General features: G+C 42.6%; 1 protein-coding gene across 2 annotated transcripts in view; it reads right to left on the reverse strand.

Moving 5' to 3' along the window:
- Window positions 1–21,331, reverse strand: part of IKBIP (IKBKB interacting protein) — a 35,034-nt gene extending 13,703 nt beyond the window's left edge. The window contains exons 1-3 of one of the 2 annotated variants that reach the window (XM_077468458.1): window positions 20,741–21,331; window positions 18,985–19,102; window positions 3,431–7,012 (exon numbers count right to left, since the gene is read on the reverse strand). In XM_077468458.1, the coding sequence (XP_077324584.1) occupies window positions 6,209–7,012; window positions 18,985–19,102; window positions 20,741–20,961 (1,143 nt within the window). In that variant the 5' untranslated portion in view covers window positions 20,962–21,331 and the 3' untranslated portion in view covers window positions 3,431–6,208. Of the gene's footprint in view, window positions 1–3,430; window positions 7,013–18,984; window positions 19,103–20,740 lie in introns of those variants that run through there. The other variant, XM_077468459.1, reaches the window with a different exon arrangement.
- Between the last annotated feature and the right edge of the window lie 265 nt (window positions 21,332–21,596).

Genomic DNA, 21,596 nt, shown 5'->3' on the forward strand with positions numbered 1-21,596 from the left:
AAAGGCATTTACATCAAGCTAATCTTTTACATGTCGGGAAAGTAAAAATAAATAATAATAAAAGTTATACTGTAGTACACAATTGCCTGCATGGTTTTGTTTTAACACTGTGGAACAGTAACTTTATATCCAATTTCTCTTGGTTTGTCTTTTAGGATAGAAAAATATGTCAGATTATATTAGATATTTTGACCTATGGAAAAAAAGTTTACAATTTAAAAGTATAATAGTGAAATAAGTAATGTTACAGTAGTAGTGACAGATGTAAGAGGTGTCTGTCAAATGTGTCTCTTTTTGATTTAATAGTTTAATGTTTTTTTTTGTTTTTTCTTTATTTAAAAGCAGGATTTTGGTCACAATTGGCACTTTTTTTTTTTTTTTTTTAAACATTAAAGAAAAAAATCCTAGAGTTCTACTTCGTTCTTTCATGAAATCCTGGCAGCATATTTGTTATATGACAACTTTTTTAATGTGTGTTATTACTAACTGTACATACAGGAAATAGGAGGATCTTACAGACACTTTCATTCTGACAGGGAGAGAACACAAGAAAACAATAAAAATATTACATGACTAGATCATAAACCATATGCTAAATAACCTATTACTTTCTAACTTCAGCCTGTTCAATTAAGCTTTGACAATAAAACTTAAAAATTGTTTTTGCACCAGTTTTAGTAAATCTCCCCACAGAGTCCAGCGCTTGAAGAGATTCCCCATAGAGATACAAAAAGACAGTGAATATTTTAGTTTGCCAACATCCACCTATTAATAAACTATCTATCTGTTTAGGTGGAATGGGAGACAGGTTTTAATAAATCAGAACCCACCAAGAAATTACATTTTAAGGATCACCACTTCTCACATTGAAACAATTTGAAACTGTTGTTGGTATATGGCACAATAGCACACTCTACTGTTGCTAACCAAATGAAGCAATTTTGGGATACTTGCCCAAATGTTTCAAGAGTTAACTTAGAAATAGGTCATGCATAGTTATAGGTGTGACTGGGAAGAATTTCAAATACGTGTCATACTGAATTATTTGGACAAAGGCATGACAATGACCCCCCCCCCCCCCCGCTTTTATTGCACTGTATACGCCTAGATTACAGTTAAATCCCTAGCTCAACTCCAGCTAAAGTTTTTTTATACGGATAGTGTAGTGGAGGTTTTTACTGTTATGTTTGTCAGGATCTCCTGCGGTGTTACTCCCTCCCTTGTCAGTGCTTTGAGCCGGGTTCACATATATGTGGATTGTATGTGGATTTCACCGCATCCAATTGGCATGGACATGCGAGTGACCGGCTCTCAATGGAGCCGGTTCCACGTCCAGGGCAGCTGCAGTCTGGGTTGAAAAAGGGTTCCGTGCGTGTTTGGGTCTGGTTCAGGCGTGAATTCAGGCAGAAATTGAGCCCTGAATCGGTGAACAGACACGCACCAGACACCAGGCACGAACCCGCGGCCGTACATATGTGAACCTGGCCTCAATCAATATTGCTCAAGCTTTCTGAATGGCACAGCTGATTGGAGCACTGAGCAGGGGGGCGTCTCAACAATGCTGGAGATCAAGATCAATGAGCTCTATGTTTAGCAGCAGTCTGGTTCTCTAGCGTGCTGCTTGCACAGAGAATTTAAAAACTTGCAGCAGCAAAGAGTAGCTTAAAGAAAAAAAAATGTCTATATACATTACCATTTTTTGTAGCCTGACTAGACTAGAACAAGAATATAAAAAAAAATAATAGAGTATATTCCTTTTGCACACCATACTGCAATCAAGCATATGGAGAAGAGGGTGCTGCAACGCTTCCTTACTGGTCATAATGTATAACATAGGTAAAATAAATTGTCAGCACACTGAGAAGCTTGTTTAAAATCCAAAGCTCTTCTTTATTGTTTGAATACATAAAAAAAAAAAAAAAACGATATTTAAGGCCTGCGAAGGGACCCTTCATTAATCATTTGATATTAAAATTTCAAATGTGCTTTAGAGGATGGGTACCTATAAAAGCGCACACTGATTTTTGTCAACCACACTATAAATGTGGACAACCTGCCCTGCCAAACGTGGAAAACGATCAGGTGATTATAGAAAAGTCAGCACTACCCTCAATATGTACAGAACAGAAACAGGTAAGAATTTGCAGATTTTTTTATTTTTTTATTTGAGAGAAACAAACACACACACACACACACACACACACACACACACGGCAGCCTTGCAAACGCATTATCGGTTTGCCCTGAACATTTTACAGATTTATCCATGAATGAATAGATAAAGCAGTGCAATGAGCAATGGTGATGCAGCAATTGTGACAATCGAGCAGTTTTCTGCTTCCATGTCTTTAGAGCCATCAGAACAAAGAAAGAAGATGGCGGAGATGTACTCTGCACAGGAATCTTGGACTGATAAATATGTTCATATGTGTCAGGTTGAGTTTGAAAACTTTGGCAAGGTTGAGTGTTAGAGTTACCCACTTGTCCTCAGCTGTGTTTCCTATGAGAAGAATGGGATGTTTTTCTTAGTAATTCTGCCTGTCTGTCATTTTGCCCTTGAGCTATTTTTACGATGAGAGTTTGTTAGTTTGGAGACAAGCCAGAAAACCAGTGTATGACCAGAGGGATTATCTCAAACAACAATCAGAATAAAAACAGCTTCTGGTGCAGATCTGTGTATTCCTGGGGACAATCCCATCCCTGGAATCTGACGCAGATTCTCCTTTGTGTTGTGTGAGACTAGAATCATACGCCCGCACTTTTAATTAAATGCAAAGTGAATGTCCTCCTATTTTGCATGCCAACTGCCTTTTCTTTAAACTCCGCAAATCATTCTTCATGCTCCGACAATACCCTTCACATCATCGTCCAGTCCTGGCTGATGCTCCTCTTCCAGGGTCAATGACAGCCAATGTAATGTAATTTAACCCATTTCCTGTGATCCCAAGGCATCATGGACATACCCTCTGGGGTTGCGTCATCACAATGGCTTGGGCTTGCAGGAGAATGTGGCAGAAGGCATGTGAGCGCCATTCTTTGCAGAGTTGAGGGCTGCACACTTGCCCACCACAACCCAATACATTCCTATGGTTAAACCACATTCTGCTCAATGGGTCATGCATCTAAATGGATGGAGCCATGACGCTTAATTGAAAGAGGAGCCAGCAGGGATCTTTTAACTTGAAAGACCGTGCAGCGCTGGGGCAGGGCTGCACAGAAAGACTGCATTAATACGGAGGAAGGCAAGTATGTACAGTAACATGGCAGGCTACCAAGTAAACTTGGTAACTAAAGAAATGCCAATACTCAAGTAGCCAATGTCTGAGACAAACTGGGAGTGATGCGATGCAGAGATTAATAGTAAATGTTAAAAAAAAAAAATTACTTATACAGACTTTAATAATAGTTCCCCTGAAAAACACAGCAAATACACAAGTCAATGTAATTTATTGAAAACATAAAAATGTTTTACCTTATACATAAAATGTTCAATTACTTAATTAGACATGTGAATACAATTACAATTGTGCATATAGGTTCTTAATACACTATGGGGGTTATTTACAAAAAGGCAAATCCACTTGGCACTGCAAGTGCACTTAAAGTGCAGCTGCTTTAAATCTAAGGGGTAGATCTGAAATGAGTGGAAGCTCTGATGAATTTATCATCCAATCATGTGCAAGCTAAAATGCTGTTTTTTTTTTGTTTTTTTTTCATTGCATGTCCCCCTCGGATATACAGTGACTTTACTTCCAAGTGCACAGTGGATTTTCCTTTAGTAAATAACCCCCTGTGCAATGATGTTCTCTACTGGTCTTGGCTTTCAAACTTTTAACCAACAATTTGCTTTTGAGAAATCAAATGTTGGGTGTACAGTTCAGGTATTAGCTAGGTCTGTAGTAGCCTTTATTTGTTCATTTGCTCTCTCTTTGTATGGTGACTGTAACATTACCATTTCGCTTTCTAAAGGGTGTGGCTGTAATGGGAATCTCTTATCAGTGCTATCCCTGACACCTAAAAACGCAGATTATGATTTAACTTGCCAGCAATTAAGTAAAACGAACTGCTTAACAACAGAATTGGTGCTTACTCCACCATCTAATAATAAATTCAACTTCGCAGAATCAACAAGACCATGATTCATAGAACACTGAACCATTCATATCCCTATCTGATTATAAAGTATTTTGAACATAATCTCTTTAATTTAGTCAAGGAAACTAGGACCATAAATTAATCAAAAGCCAAATACCCTTTTATGTGGACCTGAACAAAAAAAAAAAAAAGCAAATGCTATGCTATGGTATAGAGAACAATTGGAAATTAGAATTGTGTCTAGGCAGTACCTTGGAAAAAATAAAAATTAAAAAAGGATCAAATTATTTTTAATTTCTCTTGAAAAAATAGCAGAACACGTGCAGTTACTAGACACTCCTGTGCCTCCCATAGCTGTATGCCTGCAGTGTGAGCTCCTCTAAACTTCTGCTCCCAATGACTAATAATCTCACTATTTTTGAAGTGAGATTTAGTAGATGTCAATACTGTGCTGCTGTTTTCCTTGCTGGAGAGGAAGCTTCACCTCAGGACCTACAGTGCAAGGACCTTCCTGCTTCTGCTTTTTCCATTTTGTGAATCTTCCATCTTTCTTTCCGATTTCTGATCATTACCTTACCAATTATCCGATGGGGAGTCATTAGCTGACAGCTCCGATATGAAAAAGCAAAGCCCTGACTCTATCAAAATGGTCACCTGTACACAGAGACATAGTGCAGAACCATGCTGGATAGTCAGTAAAAAGGAAAAGATCAGCTGCAGGAAGACCACAGAAAATAAAGAGGACTAGTTCTAGGACTCCTGCTTGCCTTTTTTATGCAAACAAACATGCTATAGTTCTGGTTCCTTTTTTACTATGTTTTCAGGCTTCAAAGGGGGATAAACATACAAACTCCAAGCATATATTTGTTGCTGGATTTACCTAAGCTCTAGACCCTAGGGCAATCAGCTCCTTCCCTGTAAAAGCAAAGAAGTCTGTCTCTTTCCAGCACCCTGCAATACAATTCTACTGTAAATAATCTAAAGATTTGCTCCTTACCACCCCCCTCCCCCCCCCAAACACACAAAACCAAGGTTCCAATGGAAAACAGTGAATATTAAGTCTATACAATGCAGTGACTGCTATAAATTTATAAGCAACGATATTGCTGTAGTATGTGACTCGCTAAGGTATTTGGATAATTACTTGCTATGCCCCCAGTGGACAGGTGAGTCATTAAAAAGCAGATTAACACTGTATATTGTACTTTGGTAATGGGTAATTTACCTAGTACTAGGCCAGTACCATCTATGTCATACATAAAAGTGTGTACACTGCCTAAATATGATATTGATACATTTATAAAATGAAAACTAAGGGCTTGTTTACACTTACGTTGCCATCTGTATTGCGTTCTTTTGCTACCTCACTGTGTGTCTTAACTGTGAAGACCACACCACTGCATTGCAGCCACATGCATTGCATGCAGTTGCAACGTGGCCCTGTTTTCTTAAATGGGTTGTGTTCGGCGATGGTACTAACTGCTGGATGTGACAGGGGTTTCTTTTCTGCCACTGAAGCAAAGCATCACAGCCATGCCAGTGTGTGCAACCTCATCTGGCTTCCTTTGCAGCTTAAGGGGGAAGGGAAAACTGTGGCTCAACCATCTATTTTTACCACCTCATGGACCGCAAGTGTACACAAGTCCATAATATAAAATAAGAGGTTTCCTTGTACTTAATTTGAAACATATCCAAAATATTTTATTTTGTGCCCTAAAATAACATCTCCAGGGCAGTAAAACAAAGGATGGGCAGTTGTCCAGGGTACAAAGGGTAAAGTATTTTAGTATCAAATGCCTGATGTCTAGGAATATGGCTGACAATTAAATTAAACAGAACTATTATATATTTATCATAGCTGCAGATGCCTTGGGTAACTTACCAAGAAAATTAGGCACAGAAAAAATGTTAATGGTCTCAACATTATTAAAATTGGGTGTACCTAACAAGTTTGGATTGTAGGGGGTATTAAAATCTATCCTCAGGGAGACAACTCCCTGCTTACCCCCGTACCAGGTCTAAGCAAATGTAAACCACTATTTGCTGTACTTTACCCATAAAATAGGTATGCATCAAAAAGTGGTCACGTAAAAGCTTTCCTATTAGAAAAAGTTCAGTCACTTGATTGTTTCTCCGACGCAGACTCTTTATTCACTGAAGATAACGTTTCTGTTTTCTCTTTCAAAACTGAGATTTCATTTTGCAGTTTTAGGATACTGTTGTCATATTGCATACTCTCCAGGGCATGTTGGATCTCTAAAGTCTCCGAGATTATTTTCAACAACGTGTCCTCTGTATTAAACACCTGTACAGTCAACTCATTAATCCTTTTGTCAAAGTCAAGCATCTCGTTGGAGACCTTTAGTAGATTGCGCACAGCGTTGTCAATAACTGGCAAATTGTCAATGCACTCTGTTAGTTTTGGCTCAAACTGGACTATGTTCTTCTGAACTTCTTGGTTCATGTTGGCCAACTCATTCTGCCGCTTTATCAGATCCTCAATAGCCTTGGCATCATAGTCCAAAATGTCAGAGATACGTTGAAGATCATCATCTTCTTGTTTTCTCACAGTTCTAAAATTCCTGGGTGTACTATCTTCGAACTCTTTAAGCTTCTCGGAAAGAACTTTAAGGGTCTGGTCAGCCGAGTTAATCTTTGAAGTCATCTGCTGATGGAATGACTTGGTCTCAGATTTTACAGAGTTAGTTTCCAGGTTCATTTCATCCAGGTTTCTCTTCCATGTATCTGTGACATTTTGGAACTTAATGTTGACATTTTGCATCATTTTGGAAAGTGCCTGCTCATTGGTTTGAATGTGATCAATGTCATTATGGAGGCTAGATATTTGTTGATGTAAGTGGTTTACTAGGAAAGATGATGCTGTAGCTTCTGCTAGGGAGTTGTCTGTGGATGCGAGCTGCAAGAGAATGCCCATGTGCTTTAGTGGACACAAATGACTGTTTAAAAATAATTCAAACGTGAAAGAAGTTTGTTGAAAGAAAAAGTCAAATGTAAATACAAGTGGGATATATTACATTAAGTAATATAATTGTGGCCAAGTTATGAAATGGAAGGTTCCAGCTTAATTTGGGTTTGCAAACAAGTAAAGCCTTGTTCATGTACTTAAAGTGACACTAAAGTTTTTTTTTTTGTTTAAAAATAACAAACATGTCTTATATACTTACCTGCTGTGTGCAGTGAATTTGCACAGAGCAGTCCAGATCCTCCTATTTTCAGGTCCCTCCCCCCTGCAGCGTGGCCCCACAGTAAGCAGATTGCTATGGGGGCACCTGTGTGTCCATTCTCTCATTTGCTGACTTTGACAGCAGCAGGAGCCAATGGCGCCCGTTGTGTGTTTCAAACAATCAGGTGGGAGAGTCTTATGCAACATTGCTGGATCGAGATGGGCTCAGGTAAGTATTAGGGGGGCTGCTGCACACAGAAAGTTTTTTTTTCTTAACCACTTTCAGACCGGACCATTTTGCTGGTAAATGACCAGAGGTCTTTTTACACTTTGGCACTGCGCTGCTTTAACTGGTAATTGCGCGGTCATGCAATGTTGTACCCAAACAAAATTTGCGTCCTTTTCTTCCCACAAATAGAGCTTTCTTTTGATGGTATTTGATTGCCTCTGCGATTTTTATTTTTTGCGATATAAACGTAAAAAGACCGCAAATTTTGAAAAAAAATGATATTTTCTACTTTTTGTTATTAGAAAAATCCAATAAACTCAATTTTAGTCATACATTTAGGCCAAAATGTATTCAGCCACATGTCTTTGGTAAAAAAAAAGTCAATAATTGTATATTTATTGGTTTGCGCAAAAGTTGTCACATCTACAAACTAAGGTACGTTTTCTGGAATTTACGCAGCTTTTAGTTTACGACTGCCTATCTCATTTCTTGAGGTGCTAAAATGGCAGGGCAGTACAAAACCCCCCCAAATGACCCCATTTTGGAAAGTAGACCCCCTAAGGAAATTGATAAGAGGCATGTTGAGCCCATTGAATATTTTATTTTTTTGCCTCAAGCGATTGAATAATGACAAAAAAAAAAATTTTTTTTTTTTTTTACACAAAGTTGTCACTAAATGATATATTGCTCACACATGCTATGGGCGTATGTGAAATGACACCCCAAAATAAATTCTGCTGCTTCTCCTGAGTATGGGGATACCACATATGTGGGACTTTTTGGGAGCCTAGCCGCGTACGGGGCCCCGAAAACCAAGCACCGCCTTCAGGCTTTCTAAGGGCGTAAATTTTTGAGTTCACTTCTCACTACCTATTACAGTTTTGAAGGCCATAAAATGCCAAGATGGCACAAAACCCCCACAAATGACCCCATTTTAGAAAGTAGACACCCCAAGCTATTTGCTGAGAGGCATGTTGAGTTCATGGAATATTTTATATTTTGCCACAAGTTGCGGGAAAATTACAAACTTTTTTTTTTTTATTTTTTTTTTAACAAAGTTGTCACTAAATGATATATTGCTCACGCATGCCATGGGCATATGTGAAATGACACCCCAAAATAAATTCTGCTGCTTCTCCTGAGTATGGGGATACCACATATGTGGGACTTTTTGGGAGCCTAGCCGCGTACGGGGCCCCGAAAACCAAGCACCGCCTTCAGGCTTTCTAAGGGCGTTACAGTTTTGAAGGCCATAAAATGCCAAGATGGCACAAACCCCCCCCCAAATGACCCCATTTTGGAAAGTAGACACCCCTAAATTTAGGGGTACACTAGTGAGACTAGGTAATAAATGGCGGGTGCCCTGAAACTATAAAAAAATAACTAACCAACCAGCGTCACCTGTAACAGTTATATGGTGATCACTGGTGAAAGGGTTAACTAGGGGGCAATTAGGGGGCTTTATGCGGTAGTATATGGGGGTCCCTGGCGCTATAAAAAGCTGCAGCGAACCTAAATACCTACCTGCCTAACTAGCGTCACCTGTGACACTAATACAGCGATCAGAAAAACGATCGCTTATTAGGCTGGGTTCACACTGGAGCGATGCGGGAACGCCACGAATGCGCGGCGGGTTCCCGCATCGCATGCCTCCCGGCGGCAGTTCACACTGCCCTATGCGAACTGCTGGGAGTGTCAGTGAAATGTTACTGACACCCCCAGATCAGTTCGCATATCGCAGTGCGATCTGCAAACTCGGATCGCATGGTGTGAACACCCATGCGATCCGATTCTGCTGCGGGCCAAAAAAAGGGTCCCGTGCGAATTTGCGGCGGGTGCGGCGAATGGCTGAACTCGAATCGCACAGAGATCGGATGTGATTTGCACTGCAGTGCGGTGCGAATCACATCCGTTCTCATAAACCGCTGCAATGTGAACCCAGCCTTAGTGACACTGGCGACGGGGGGTGATCACGGGGTTAAACCTTTATTGGGGGGGTTAGGGGGGTACCTTAGAACTAAAGGGGGCTAACCCTAACTGTCCTAACAGTTATTACAGTCACAAATGACACCCGCCGGGTGATCAGGGGGTTAAACCTTTATTAGGTAATAAATGGCGGGTGCCCTGAAACTATAAAAAAATAACTAACCAACCAGCGTCACCTGTAACAGTTATATGGTGATCACTGGTGAAAGGGTTAACTAGGGGGCAATCAGGGGGCTTTATGCGGTAGTATATGGGGGTCCCTGGCGCTATAAAAAGCTGCAGCGAACCTAAATACCTACCTGCCTAACTAGCGTCACCTGTGACACTAATACGGCGATCAGAAAAATGATCGCTTATTAGGCTGGGTTCACACTGGAGCGATGCGGAAACGCCGCGAATCCGCGGCGGGTTCCCGCATCGCATGCCTCCCGGCGGCAGTTCACACTGCCCTATGCGAACTGCTGGGAGTGTCAGTGAAATGTTACTGACACCCCCAGATCAGTTCGCATATCGCAGTGCGATCTGCAAACTCGGATCGCATGGTGTGAACACCCATGCGATCCGATTCTGCTGCGGGCCAAAAAAAGGGTCCCGTGCGAATTTGCGGCGGGTGCGGCGGGTGCGGCGAATGGCTGAACTCGAATCGCACAGAGATCGGATGTGATTTGCACTGCAGTGCGGTGCGAATCACATTCGTTCTCATAAACCGCTGCAATGTGAACCCAGCCTTAGTGACACTGGCGACGGGGGGTGATCACGGGGTTAAACCTTTATTGGGGGGGTTAGGGGGGTACATTAGAACTAAAGGGGGCTAACTCTAACTGCCCTAACAGTTATTACAGTCACAAATGACACCAATGCAAAAAAAAAAAAAAAAAAAAAAAAAATGACATTGGTGTCACTGTGACTGGGGGGCAGGGGTAATTGGGGGGGTGATCGGGGGGTAAAGGGGGGGTGTGAGTGTGCCTGGCATGTTCTACTGTGTGTGTGAGTGTTTGTGCAACTTACTGATCCGCTCTCCTCCGTGTCGGAACGAAAAATACCGACACGGAGGAGAGAATACATCACTTCCTCTCCTGTGTTTACATTACAGGAGAGGAAGTGATGTCACCGGGGATTTCTATTCGTCGGGAGCGATCGCGAGGGGGTGGCCATGAATGAATGGCCGTCCCCTCGTCCGGGATCGCTCCCGAACGAATACCGACCGCCGCAGGCGCGGGAGGCAAGGGACGTACATGTATGTCCTTATGCCTGCCCGTGCCATTGTACCGACGTACATCGGCGTGCGGCGGTCGGCAACTGGTTAATGCAAAGAATGCATCAAGATAAAAACCTTCTGCCTTTAGAATCACTTTAACTGTATTCCCATGCAAGGGCTGTGTTTACCCACACAGGGATGCATAGGTATTCTATGCATCATTGTGCAGGCAGTCCCATTCATGTCAATTGAGATGCAGTGACTACACAGACAACGCCGCTGCTCAAAATTTGACACCATGTGGGTGTGGGAGCAGGTTCCCAGACAGTGTGTCCAAAAGAAAACAAGGACAGAGGGCACCCCAGCCTTGTGCATTACCTTTGCAACACAGGACATTTATTTAAAAATATAGAAATATACTCAAAAATGAGTGTTAAAATCAAACAGAAATTCAACATTGGCCTCATCCAACAGGATCGGCTGACAAATCGACTTGGGTGGGATGTGAAAGTCCAAAGTGAGCTGATGTGTTTCGAGAGCGATCCTTCTTCCCTAGAGCTCTGAGGAAGAGGGATCACCCTTGAAACGCGTCAGTTCGCATAGAACTTTCACATCACACCCAAGTCTATTGGTCAGCAGACCCTGTTGGAGGAGTCCAATGTTGATTTTCTATATTTTTAAATACATTTCCTGTGTTGCAAAGGTAAGGCGCAAGGCTGGTGTGCCCTCCATCCTCATTTTCTTTTAGATTTATTTCTGGGTTCCCCTGACCTGATAAGAGTGGCAGCGCAGCTGATGCAGTCGCATGTCTTGTGAAGATTGTTCCATCTTTTCTTCTATTTACCCTACTGCCATCTTTCGAGTGAAGGTGGAGTCTTTATTTTTCCCCAGACAGTGTGAGCTCAGGAACACACGGCTGTCAGATTAGGAGCAGTAGCTGTGTCAATGTAACTGCTGCAGAACAAAAGATTACAGCGCACACATACAAAAATAAAATGTTCATTTTAAATGTTATGTGTGCGCTGTAATCTTTTGTTGTTTGGATGGTCTTATGGCCACACCATCTTTAGTGCATTTTTTAGGGTGTGCCCCCCAAATCTTTGTTTTTCCATGTAACTGCTGCATCTGAAAAGAACATCTGGGACTACTTGCGTGGAGCTGCATGGAACACCTGCGCATCACTCTGCAAGCAAACACTGCTCTTGCATGGGCTTACGTTTAAAGCCATGCATGGTGGTGGGGGGTGCTTGAGTTAATTCACACAGCATGCAGTGACAAAGGTTTTACTGCAATGTTAAAGGACTGTTACCACAAGGACGCACAGGAGACAACTGTCTTCTATGTGTCCCATTCACACTGCAACACAGCCATTTGGTGCGCAGCAGCATGCTACGGTAAAATGCAGATATGCTGCATTTCACTGCAGCGTACCGTACCAATGAAGTGTACATTTTATACACTTCAAATAAAGTTTTTCAAAACAAAATAAGGAACTGTGTGATGTGCTGAATTGCACAACACACTGGCCCCTACGGAAGCCAGTAATGGATAGCTACTGGAGCAGTGAAGTGCTCCGGCAGTTGTCCATTCCCAAGTGAATTCCTGCTGTTCGGGTCGGGTCCTAACAGGCCCTCTGCAGCCCGGGGGTTGGGGACCTCTGTGGCAGCAAGATAGAACTTCACAACCTAAAACTGTAAAAAAAAATTAAAAATAATCCTAACAAGTACACTGATTGGAGTACTGCTTTAGGAAAGATTAATATCAAAGCTAGCTATACTGTCAGTGCTGTGTCTCTCCATAAAAAAATAATTATGTGATGCAGCACCTACGTATACAGTAAGTACTGCTCTTCGTACAGTTTTATCTTGGCTCTTCAGAAAAAGCCCTTGTAAATACCCGTTGATTCTGCCAGTGAAGTCCACCTAATGCAGCTTCCTGTGATGGTGTGACAACAATACTGCACTGCTCCTGAATTCAGAGCAGAGTTGTCATTGAGAGTTGGTCAGTGAGCCCGTTTGAACTTCAGAAGGATGACATGTTGCAGAGGACATAGCTATCAACATTGCCACTACTGTTTTACATGCCGGTAGCAGGACATACCTAGTCCTGCCCACTGCTTTCTAGATTGACAGCACTGTCTCTGATGCTGAAACCCTCCCACTGTGAGCTGCACTGTGTGGGAGGGGGAGTGTGTGAGACTCAAATGAAAGGGGATTTTGCTCAGTCAGTAGAGGTAAATAAGTTTTAGATTTACTTTATGAAGCTGGACAGGGTACTTAGTTAGGCTGCTATATGGAAGCCTTTAGTTGAACCTCAAGACACGTAAAATAAATGGTATGGATATTCGCTTCAAGAAGAACTATAAGCAACCCCCCCCATTTTGGATAGAGTAAGTGAGGGGTATAACCCCTGTCAGATTTATTTTTTGCCATCTGTATCCCATTGCAGAGATTTCCCTTCACTTCCTGTCCCATAGCCAAACAGGAAGTGAGAGGAAATTCCTGCACATTAAGGGAACTCATTGGGTTCACCAGAACTTTCACACCGAGGGCGTTTTGCAGGCACTATAGCATTAAAAATAGCTCTTGCAATTCGCCCTCAAATAGCTGCTCCATTGTCTCCAGTATGAAAGCCCAAGGGCTTTCACACTGGAGCGGTGCGCTGGCAGGGCATCAGGAAAAGTCCTGCCAGCAGCTTCTTTGGAGAGGTGTGTTTACCGCTGCTCCCCACTGAAATCAATGGGGCAGCGCGGCTATACCGCCAGCAAAACGCCGCTATTGCATCGAGTTGCTGGCAGTTTTAACCCTTTCTCAGCCCCTAGCGGGGGGTAAAAGCGCCCTGCTAGCAGCCGAAACGCGACACAAACTGCTAAGCGTTTTACCGCCAACGCTATGGGCGGCTCGTGTGAAAGGGGTCTTAATGCTAATGGTAAACAGGACAAATAGAGAGGGAGAATCTCCCTAACGGGAGCACAGACAGCAGTGAAAACTGAGAAGCCTTCTAATCCATCTCTACTCTATCCAAAATTAAAAGAAAAACTATTGCCTTTAGTTATACTTTCAGTTAACCAATCATGTGAAAAGCAAATTCCTGTTTGCTTATTTCATTGCACAAGACTGGATAATAAAAGTGACAATTCACACACTTTATTGTGTGAAAATTCTCAACTTCATTATGTCGGAGCCTCCAGCAAAATAAATAATAAAAAAGTGGTCAGCACAGTATCAAAATCACCAAACATAACTCCCAATTGCCTGGGACTAGCAGTTAGAGGCAGCAGTGCCTTAGATCTAACACAGCATATTATACAGGGTCTAGGATGCACCGTCACATACAAGGAAGTGCTATTTTTAAGAATTCAATATTCAAAAAAGTGGATTTTTCAGGGCTCTGTTTAGGGGTCTCCAGACTTTCTAAGCAAAGGGCCAGTTTACTGTGCTTCAGGATTTAGGGGGGCCGGACTGTGGCCAGTGGAAGCTAAATAAAAAAATGCCCCGGCATCAGTGCTTGATTATTTGTTTTAAACAGGAGGAATAGTGCCCCATTGTTGGTATCAATGGGAAAAATAGTGCCCCAATGATGGTGTCAGTAGGAGGAATGAGGCCTAATTATTGGTGTAAGTTGGTGGAATGGAGCCCTGAGGGCCAGATAAAGGCAAGCAAAGGGCCACATCAGTTTGGAGACCACTGGTTTACACAGATGTTTCCTATAACATAGCAAATCTTAACTTTTTGAGTTTAGGTCCACTTTAAGCAATGAAAAACCACAACAAAATGATATCTGCAGAATTGAATTGTAAGACAGATGGTTTCAGCATTACTACAAGATAAGCTGCAATGAGTAAGCAAAGGGCAGGAAAGGACGAGGCAGGTAATCTCCTTATAAAAGTCGGTCTATTTAATTTATATATGTTATCATGGGCTTTGTATGGCATAGGGTAGGATATGCAATTAGTGGACCTCCAGCTGTTTCAGAACTACAAATCCCATGAGGAATAGCAAGACTCTTGACAGCCACAAGCATGACACCCAAAGGCAGAGGCATGATGGGACTTGTAGTTTTGCAACAGCTGGAGGTCCGCTAATTGCAGATCCCTGGCATAGGGGAATGGGATGCAATGGAAAACATCTATAAAGAAAGACAAAAAGTGGGATCTGAGTGGACTTGGATCGCAATATTATCTAGATTCTTGAACTAGCGAAGATATTATGAATTTCAAAAAAAATAAAAAATTCTGGTCCATGTGTTTGTCCTAATAAATGTAAATTATATTTTTGTTGCATCTGCTAGACTTGAAAAAAAAAAAAAAAAAGGAGATTTAAACCAAGTTAACTATCAACCTTTAAGGCCCATTTAGATCAAGGTGTGCATAAAGGTCAGTTTTTTGTATTTTTAGGCAGGTGCATTGTCATGTGGCAATATGCATTTCTTTTGTGTGTTGGCATGCGTCTTGGCACACATTTTCATTTTGCATTTTTGAATTTAGTATTTGGAATGGAAAGGGATAACCACAATTGGCCAAGGCTTGTTAAAACTTGTTCCCAACATATTTTATGTGCATTTTGATGTGCTACCATTGACTTCTAGGGGCCTCCCAATACATTAAAATGCAGAAATGCATTTGCGTTAATTTTCAAAACACACTGCAGCGAAATGGTAACAGACACCATCTTTATTATGGAGAACCATAACATGTGTTTTTGCAAAGGCATACCTGGAACCTTCAGTGCCCTGGTGCAAGAAAACATGATGGCCCCCCCCCCCCCCCCCCCAACTTCCATCGGAGCCCCGGGCTTCCAATTTTGGGAGGGTGCCTATGGATATCCTCCCAGAATCCTGCCTCCCGCATGCCCCCTGGGATGTGCATGTCAACAGATTTGCAGATTATCCCCAGCTCTTTCCTCCTACACTGTGCCTGTGTGAGGAAAGGAGAGCGATTAACCATCAAGAATGTTAGTAAATAGTTTACACTGATAATCAGCGTCCATCAATGCCACCTATCAGCGTCCATCAATGCCCATCAGCGTCTAGTATTCCCAGCTATCAGTGCTGCCTATCAGTGCACATCAGTGTCACTTATCAGTGCTCATCAATGCCGCCTATCAGCGCCCATCAGTGCCACATATCAATGCCACCTATCAGTATTGATCAGTGCCACCTATCAGTGCTCAATGTCCATCAATGCTGCCTTACAGTGCTCATCAATGCCACCTATCAGCACCCATCAGTGCCACATATCAGTGCTCAATGACCATTAATGCTGCCTTACAGTGCTCATTAATTCCGCCAATCAGTGACACCTATCAGTGCTCATCAATGCTGCCTATCAGTTATGCCTATTCGTGCCACATCTCAGTGCAGCCTATGAGTTCTGCCTATCAGTGCTCAGTGCCAACTATTAATGGCCATTAGTGCAGCCTAGGTGTTCTGCCTATAAGTGCTCACCAATGTCATTAGTGCCACCTATCACTGCTGAGAAATGCTTATCAGTGCCCATCAATGCTGTCCTCCTCAGCACGGCTCTGTCAATGTCTTTCTCATACAGCTCAGAGCCGGCATTGAGGGTTCTCTCTCCCTCTGCTCCTTCTCCACCCCCCACCCCTCCTGTGTGTGCACCGTGGGATGTCAAGTGCGAAGCCAACAAGCTCACACTTCCTGCAGAGCACACACAGTAGAGGGGAGGGGGGAGAAGGAGCAGATCAGCTGTCTCCTCTCCCATCCCATGCAACAGAGGAAGGAGGGGGAGAGAGTGAACTGTCAATGCCAGCTCTGAGCTGTACAGGAGAGACACACTCAGCTCAGGGCCCTGGGATTAACAAACCCCGCTGCCCCCCCCCCCCCCCCCCCGACAGTGATGGAATGCCAGGGCCCGGTCGCAAGTGCGACTGTTGCGACCCTGGTAGTTCCGCCACTGTGTTTTAGTGCATTGGAAAGTGTGCTTTAAAAAGTTTGTCCAGCTTCTGTCAGACGAGCATGCTGGAAAATCATCAGCTGACTGACTCCCGTTTAGTGCTCTAAGCCAATGGCAGACAGCGCTGATCGGAGTGCTCTGGCGGGGGGTGGGGTCCCCATTCAGAACACAACAGCTCAATGGGGGGAGATCATTGAACTAACCTTGCATTGTTAGTACAGCAGCTCCGACCACAGTTGACAGATTTTTTTCCGTTCATCTAATAGTGTGTACCCGGCTAAACCAAATGTGAACATTTAGAGCCAATCAAACCTTGTAAAATATAAAAAATACAGTAGGGGTTGTTTACTAAAGGCAAATCCACTTGAAAGTAAAGTTGTTGTAGATCTGATGGGGACATGCAAGGAAAATAAAAAACAGCATTTTAGCTTGCACATGATTGAATGATAAAATCAGCAGAGCTTCCACTCAGATCTACCCCTAATGCCGCGTACACACGACCTGACTTTCCGGCAGACTAGGCCCGACGGTCTTACCAACGGACTTTCGGCGGAGTTCTAACGGACTTTCCAAATGAACAGACATGGACACACAAGAACGGACTAAGTCCGATTGAAAGTCTGTTCATTTTGAACATGGTGGTGTAAGACGGGACTAAAATAGGAAAATTCAATAGCCAGAAGCCAATAGCTTCCCTTGCGTCGTATTTGGTCCGTTGGACCAGCACACAGGTGAACGGTTTTCCTGATAGGAATTGAGTCCATCGGACAGATTTGAAACATGTTCTATTTCTAGGGTATTAAGATGAAAAACGATCGGATTAGCCCACACACGATCGGATTGTCCGACAAACTGATTCCATCGCACCTAGTCTGCCGGAAAGTCCGGTCATGTGTATGGGGTATTAGATTTAGAGCGACTGCACTTCCAAGTGCACTTGCAGTGCAAAGTGAATTTGCCTTTCGTAAATAACCTCCAATATAGCTTAAGCCAATTTTGTATTTGTTTTGTATTGCTGTCTCTGTCCCTCCATGGAGTCTCATTCTCTCTATCTGGTCTGGTGATTGGTGACAGTAGGACAAAAAGAAGAACATTTTTTTTTTTATTTGCCACCAGGATAAGAGTTGAGAGAAAACTCTCACCTTTAAGTTCCAGTGACAACTGTCTAAACCGTGATTCCTCTAAAGCAGGCCATAGGCAAGTCGAAAACCAAACAAAAATTCGAGGTCATTTGTTTTTGGTATCATTAGTATGCCAGCTGCGACACGCGATTTTCATGTCGCAATCAAAAGTCCCTGATCCAGCATGCTGGATTGTGTTTTAAAAATGAAGCAAATGATGGCACAATCGTATGCGCCATTTTCGATCAACAGAACATTTGGGTTTCAACTCTTCTTTTGTCTGCCCTACTTTGGAAAGTTTTCTTCCCATTTACTGTTGGGTCTCTGGGACAGAAAATAAGGCATGGGGCAGCATAAAAAAAAAAAAAAAAAAAAAAAAACAACCTTGGCTTACACTTAAATAAAGATAGTAAGCATGCGTTTGTCAGTATATGGGACAAAAAAGAAAAGCCCCAATAACCACAAAATTGTACTTAATAAATTAAAAAAAAAAACTCAATTACTTTTGTGAAAGAGTCATATGACATATAATTGCTATACAAGCCATTTCATAATTTAATGTTAATAAAATGCCACCTTATCTGTCCCAGAATTTCCACCCCCCTGCTTACATGGGCAGCACAGTGGTGCAGTGGTTAGCACTATCGCCTAGCAGCAAAAAGGGTCGATGGTTTGAATCTCAACATGACACTACCTGCCTGGAGTTTGCATGTACCTTCATATGGCTATGTGGGTTTCCTCCGGGTACTCTGGTTTCCTCCCACACCAGACATGCTGGTAGGTTAATTGGTTCCAGTCTAAATTGTCCCTTGTGAGTTAGGGACCTTAGATTATAAGCTCCTTGAGGGCAGGGACTGATGTAAATGTACAATGTACCGTATATGTAGAGCGTAAATTGACAGCGCTATATCTATAAGTACCTGAAATAAATATTTGGCAGACTGACATCTGCAAAGAGCTTAAAGTCCACTCACAGGCATCCCCTGCAATAGACAGCATCTTTGCAGAGATACTATTTGATTCCCTTGCAGACATAAAAAAGGGATGCCAAGGTTACAGTATTTTTATTGCAACGTGGCGAATATTCAAGTGACAGAACCCTCCCCCATGCCCACACACATTGCAGTCAAACTTTAGAAAAGTCACAGTAAAGCCTCCATTAATATTTCCAGAACAAGACCAGGTAAGGAGCTGCAAAAAAAGTTTTCTAAAATCTTTGCAATGTATGTTAGGAGATTTTATTTAAAATATGCAAAATACCTTCCCAAAAATGTCTCCAACTTTAGCTTCCAGGTCTTCTAGCGCCGATGATCGGGACTGCAGGGTCTGGTACTTCTGTTCAAGAAGGGTATGGTTTTGGGATTGCTGAAATACCATCCTAAAAAAAATTGAAGAAAATATGTTATTTTCATGTAACAAAGAATAATTAGTAACCACATTGTAAATTCAATAAAATAAAAGTGCTTTATCTTTTTGGGTGTATATGGCTCAAACAGACATACACGTGTGGAAGAACTAGATAATATGTGCTCTGTGTGGCTTTTACTCCTCCTCAGCATGTTGTAGCTCATTTTAGTTTCTGGTATACTGGGCTTTCATTCCTGAGCGGGAGCAATAAATCAGAAAGATCTCCAAAAGGAGACTTACTGCATTGTGACTCGCTCAAGAACCTGCATTTTATAGCCCATTCATAAAATGCAGGCAGTGGTGTGAGAGCTGCAGGAGGTAACCTGAGTATTCTCTGCTTAGTGAAGTGGACAGAAACTCAGTGATTGGAGGAGAGGTCGGTCAACACAGGTCATGTGTTCAAACTCTCCCTCCAGCCATTTTTTTTTTTTTACAATCATTTATTAAATAGTGCTCCCCTGGGTTTGGAGGCACTACGTTTTATAAATTTGACTTTTTTTTTTTTTTTTTAAAGCAGGAGTTTATAAATGGACCTCAAAGCCCCCTTTAATAATACCGGAAGGACGACTGAGTCAAACCTAGTCCTTGGGTGAGGTTGCTTCATTATTTTCTTTTTTTTCTGTCTCTTTCTTTTATTTTCACCTGCCAATCCTGCTAGTAACAGGCTTTCTGTCCTAGGGTAACAACCCTCACTCACTGGACATACTGTATCTATTGAGAAGCAGGACTGTAATCCTAGGACAGGTCTACAGAATACCTCCTCTCTTCATGTAAATAACACTGGGGAGGGTTTCTTTGGTCTACAGAGATAGCTAAGAACAATATAACTGATAACAGTCAGCACAGGAAATTATCTGCTTGCAAAATTGGCAATCTGGCAGGATCAACAGTCCCCCCCCCCCCACTTATCGAATGGCTATAACAAAAAATACTTCCAATGGTATATTTAACTTTCCGCATGCAGCAAGACATGTAACTTTTGTCATGGCCGCGAAGCAAAGCAGCATGGCCACAGCATGGGTTCAGCTCTAAGGATGAGCTCCGGCGTGTTTGCAAGCAGCACGTGCAGAGCCCACCAGGAAGTCGGCACTGCGGCACACTAATCACAAGCAGTGAGACATTGTCCCAATGTGCGGCTGCAGAAATTGGAAAATGTCTCACTGCTCGTGATTAAGGATGAGCTCCACCATGTTCGCACAGCCCACGTGCAGAGCCCGACAGGAGTTTGGCACTGCGCTGTGCTAATTACAGGCAGTGAGACATTGTCCTGATGCGCGGCTGCAGAGATCGGGAAATGTCTCACTGCCTGTGATTAGCGCAGTGCCAACTTCCTGGCGGGCTCTGCGAACATGCTCATCTTTACTTGTGATTAGCGTTCCCCAGTGCCGACTTCCTGGTGCGCTATGCACGTACTGTTTGCAAACATGCCTGAGCTCATCCTTATTCAGCAGTAAGCGACTGCACTAGTTTGTTAAGGTGTGTGTGTGTGGGGGGGGAGGTAGAATCGCAGCTCAACCACCTGCTTTTACTGTCCCCTGGCCACCCATATGAATGAAACCTTTCAGTTTTAATTGGAGCAAAAACAAATAAGGGATTATGAAGCACTCACCACGTCAAAGTCGCACAGAGCGCCAAACACAAGCAGCACAGCAGGGTCCTGACATCAGGGCACAATGACTGGCGTCCAGTCCCTAAAGAGGTGGCTGCCAGCTTTCCAGGATGGTCACCATTTGCTCGTGGTTCTACAGCAGGGCCGCTCCGCTGAGCATCCTTCACTTCCTTGGAGGACAGCGAGCCCCCTTTCTTTCTCTGCTTCACTTCGCCAGACATCGTAAAACACACCAACTGCTAACTATGCATAGAAAGTTATTAAACGTAATTAGCTATAAAAAGAATTAAGATCTGCCCAGTGCTACGACAGCATTTTTACTAAATGCATTATTTACATGCTAAGATGGTATGCTCTTAAAGGGGAATGGAGAGAAATTCCCAACCAAGCTACAAAAAAAAGTTTTTCCAAAGTGAAGTAACCTGGTAAAATGTTAGCAGATTTGGGCTGCAAGCCTGCAATTCCCCTGCCAAGCTTATTAACCCCTGATCTGCTCGCAGCCCCAGAGGCAGCAACCCCCTCCCTGTCTATGTGGCAGCCAGAATGATCCTCACACTACACTGAGCAGCTGGATTTTGGGATAAGCCTGCTACGGTGGCAGGGAGGGGACAATCTTTCTGCATTGCAAATCTCACGCTAGGTTTCATCGTACAGATCTACGCTCCTACAAATAGTGCTAATGGAAGCAGTCATGCTTTTTACGTAACAGATAATAAACATATGTGAAAATGCTCCATAAACTAACCTAAAAATAATAATTGCAATAAAAATAATAACCCTCCTAAACTAATCTAAAACATATATAGCAAATAACATGTAAATATTTATATATCAAAATCAATCATCATATTGTTGG

This window comes from Lithobates pipiens, unplaced genomic scaffold (assembly GCF_037356315.1).
Source record: "Lithobates pipiens isolate NorthernLeopardFrog02 unplaced genomic scaffold, aLitPip1_a1.2 Scaffold_8, whole genome shotgun sequence".
NCBI classification, from domain to species: Eukaryota; Metazoa; Chordata; class Amphibia; order Anura; family Ranidae; genus Lithobates; species Lithobates pipiens.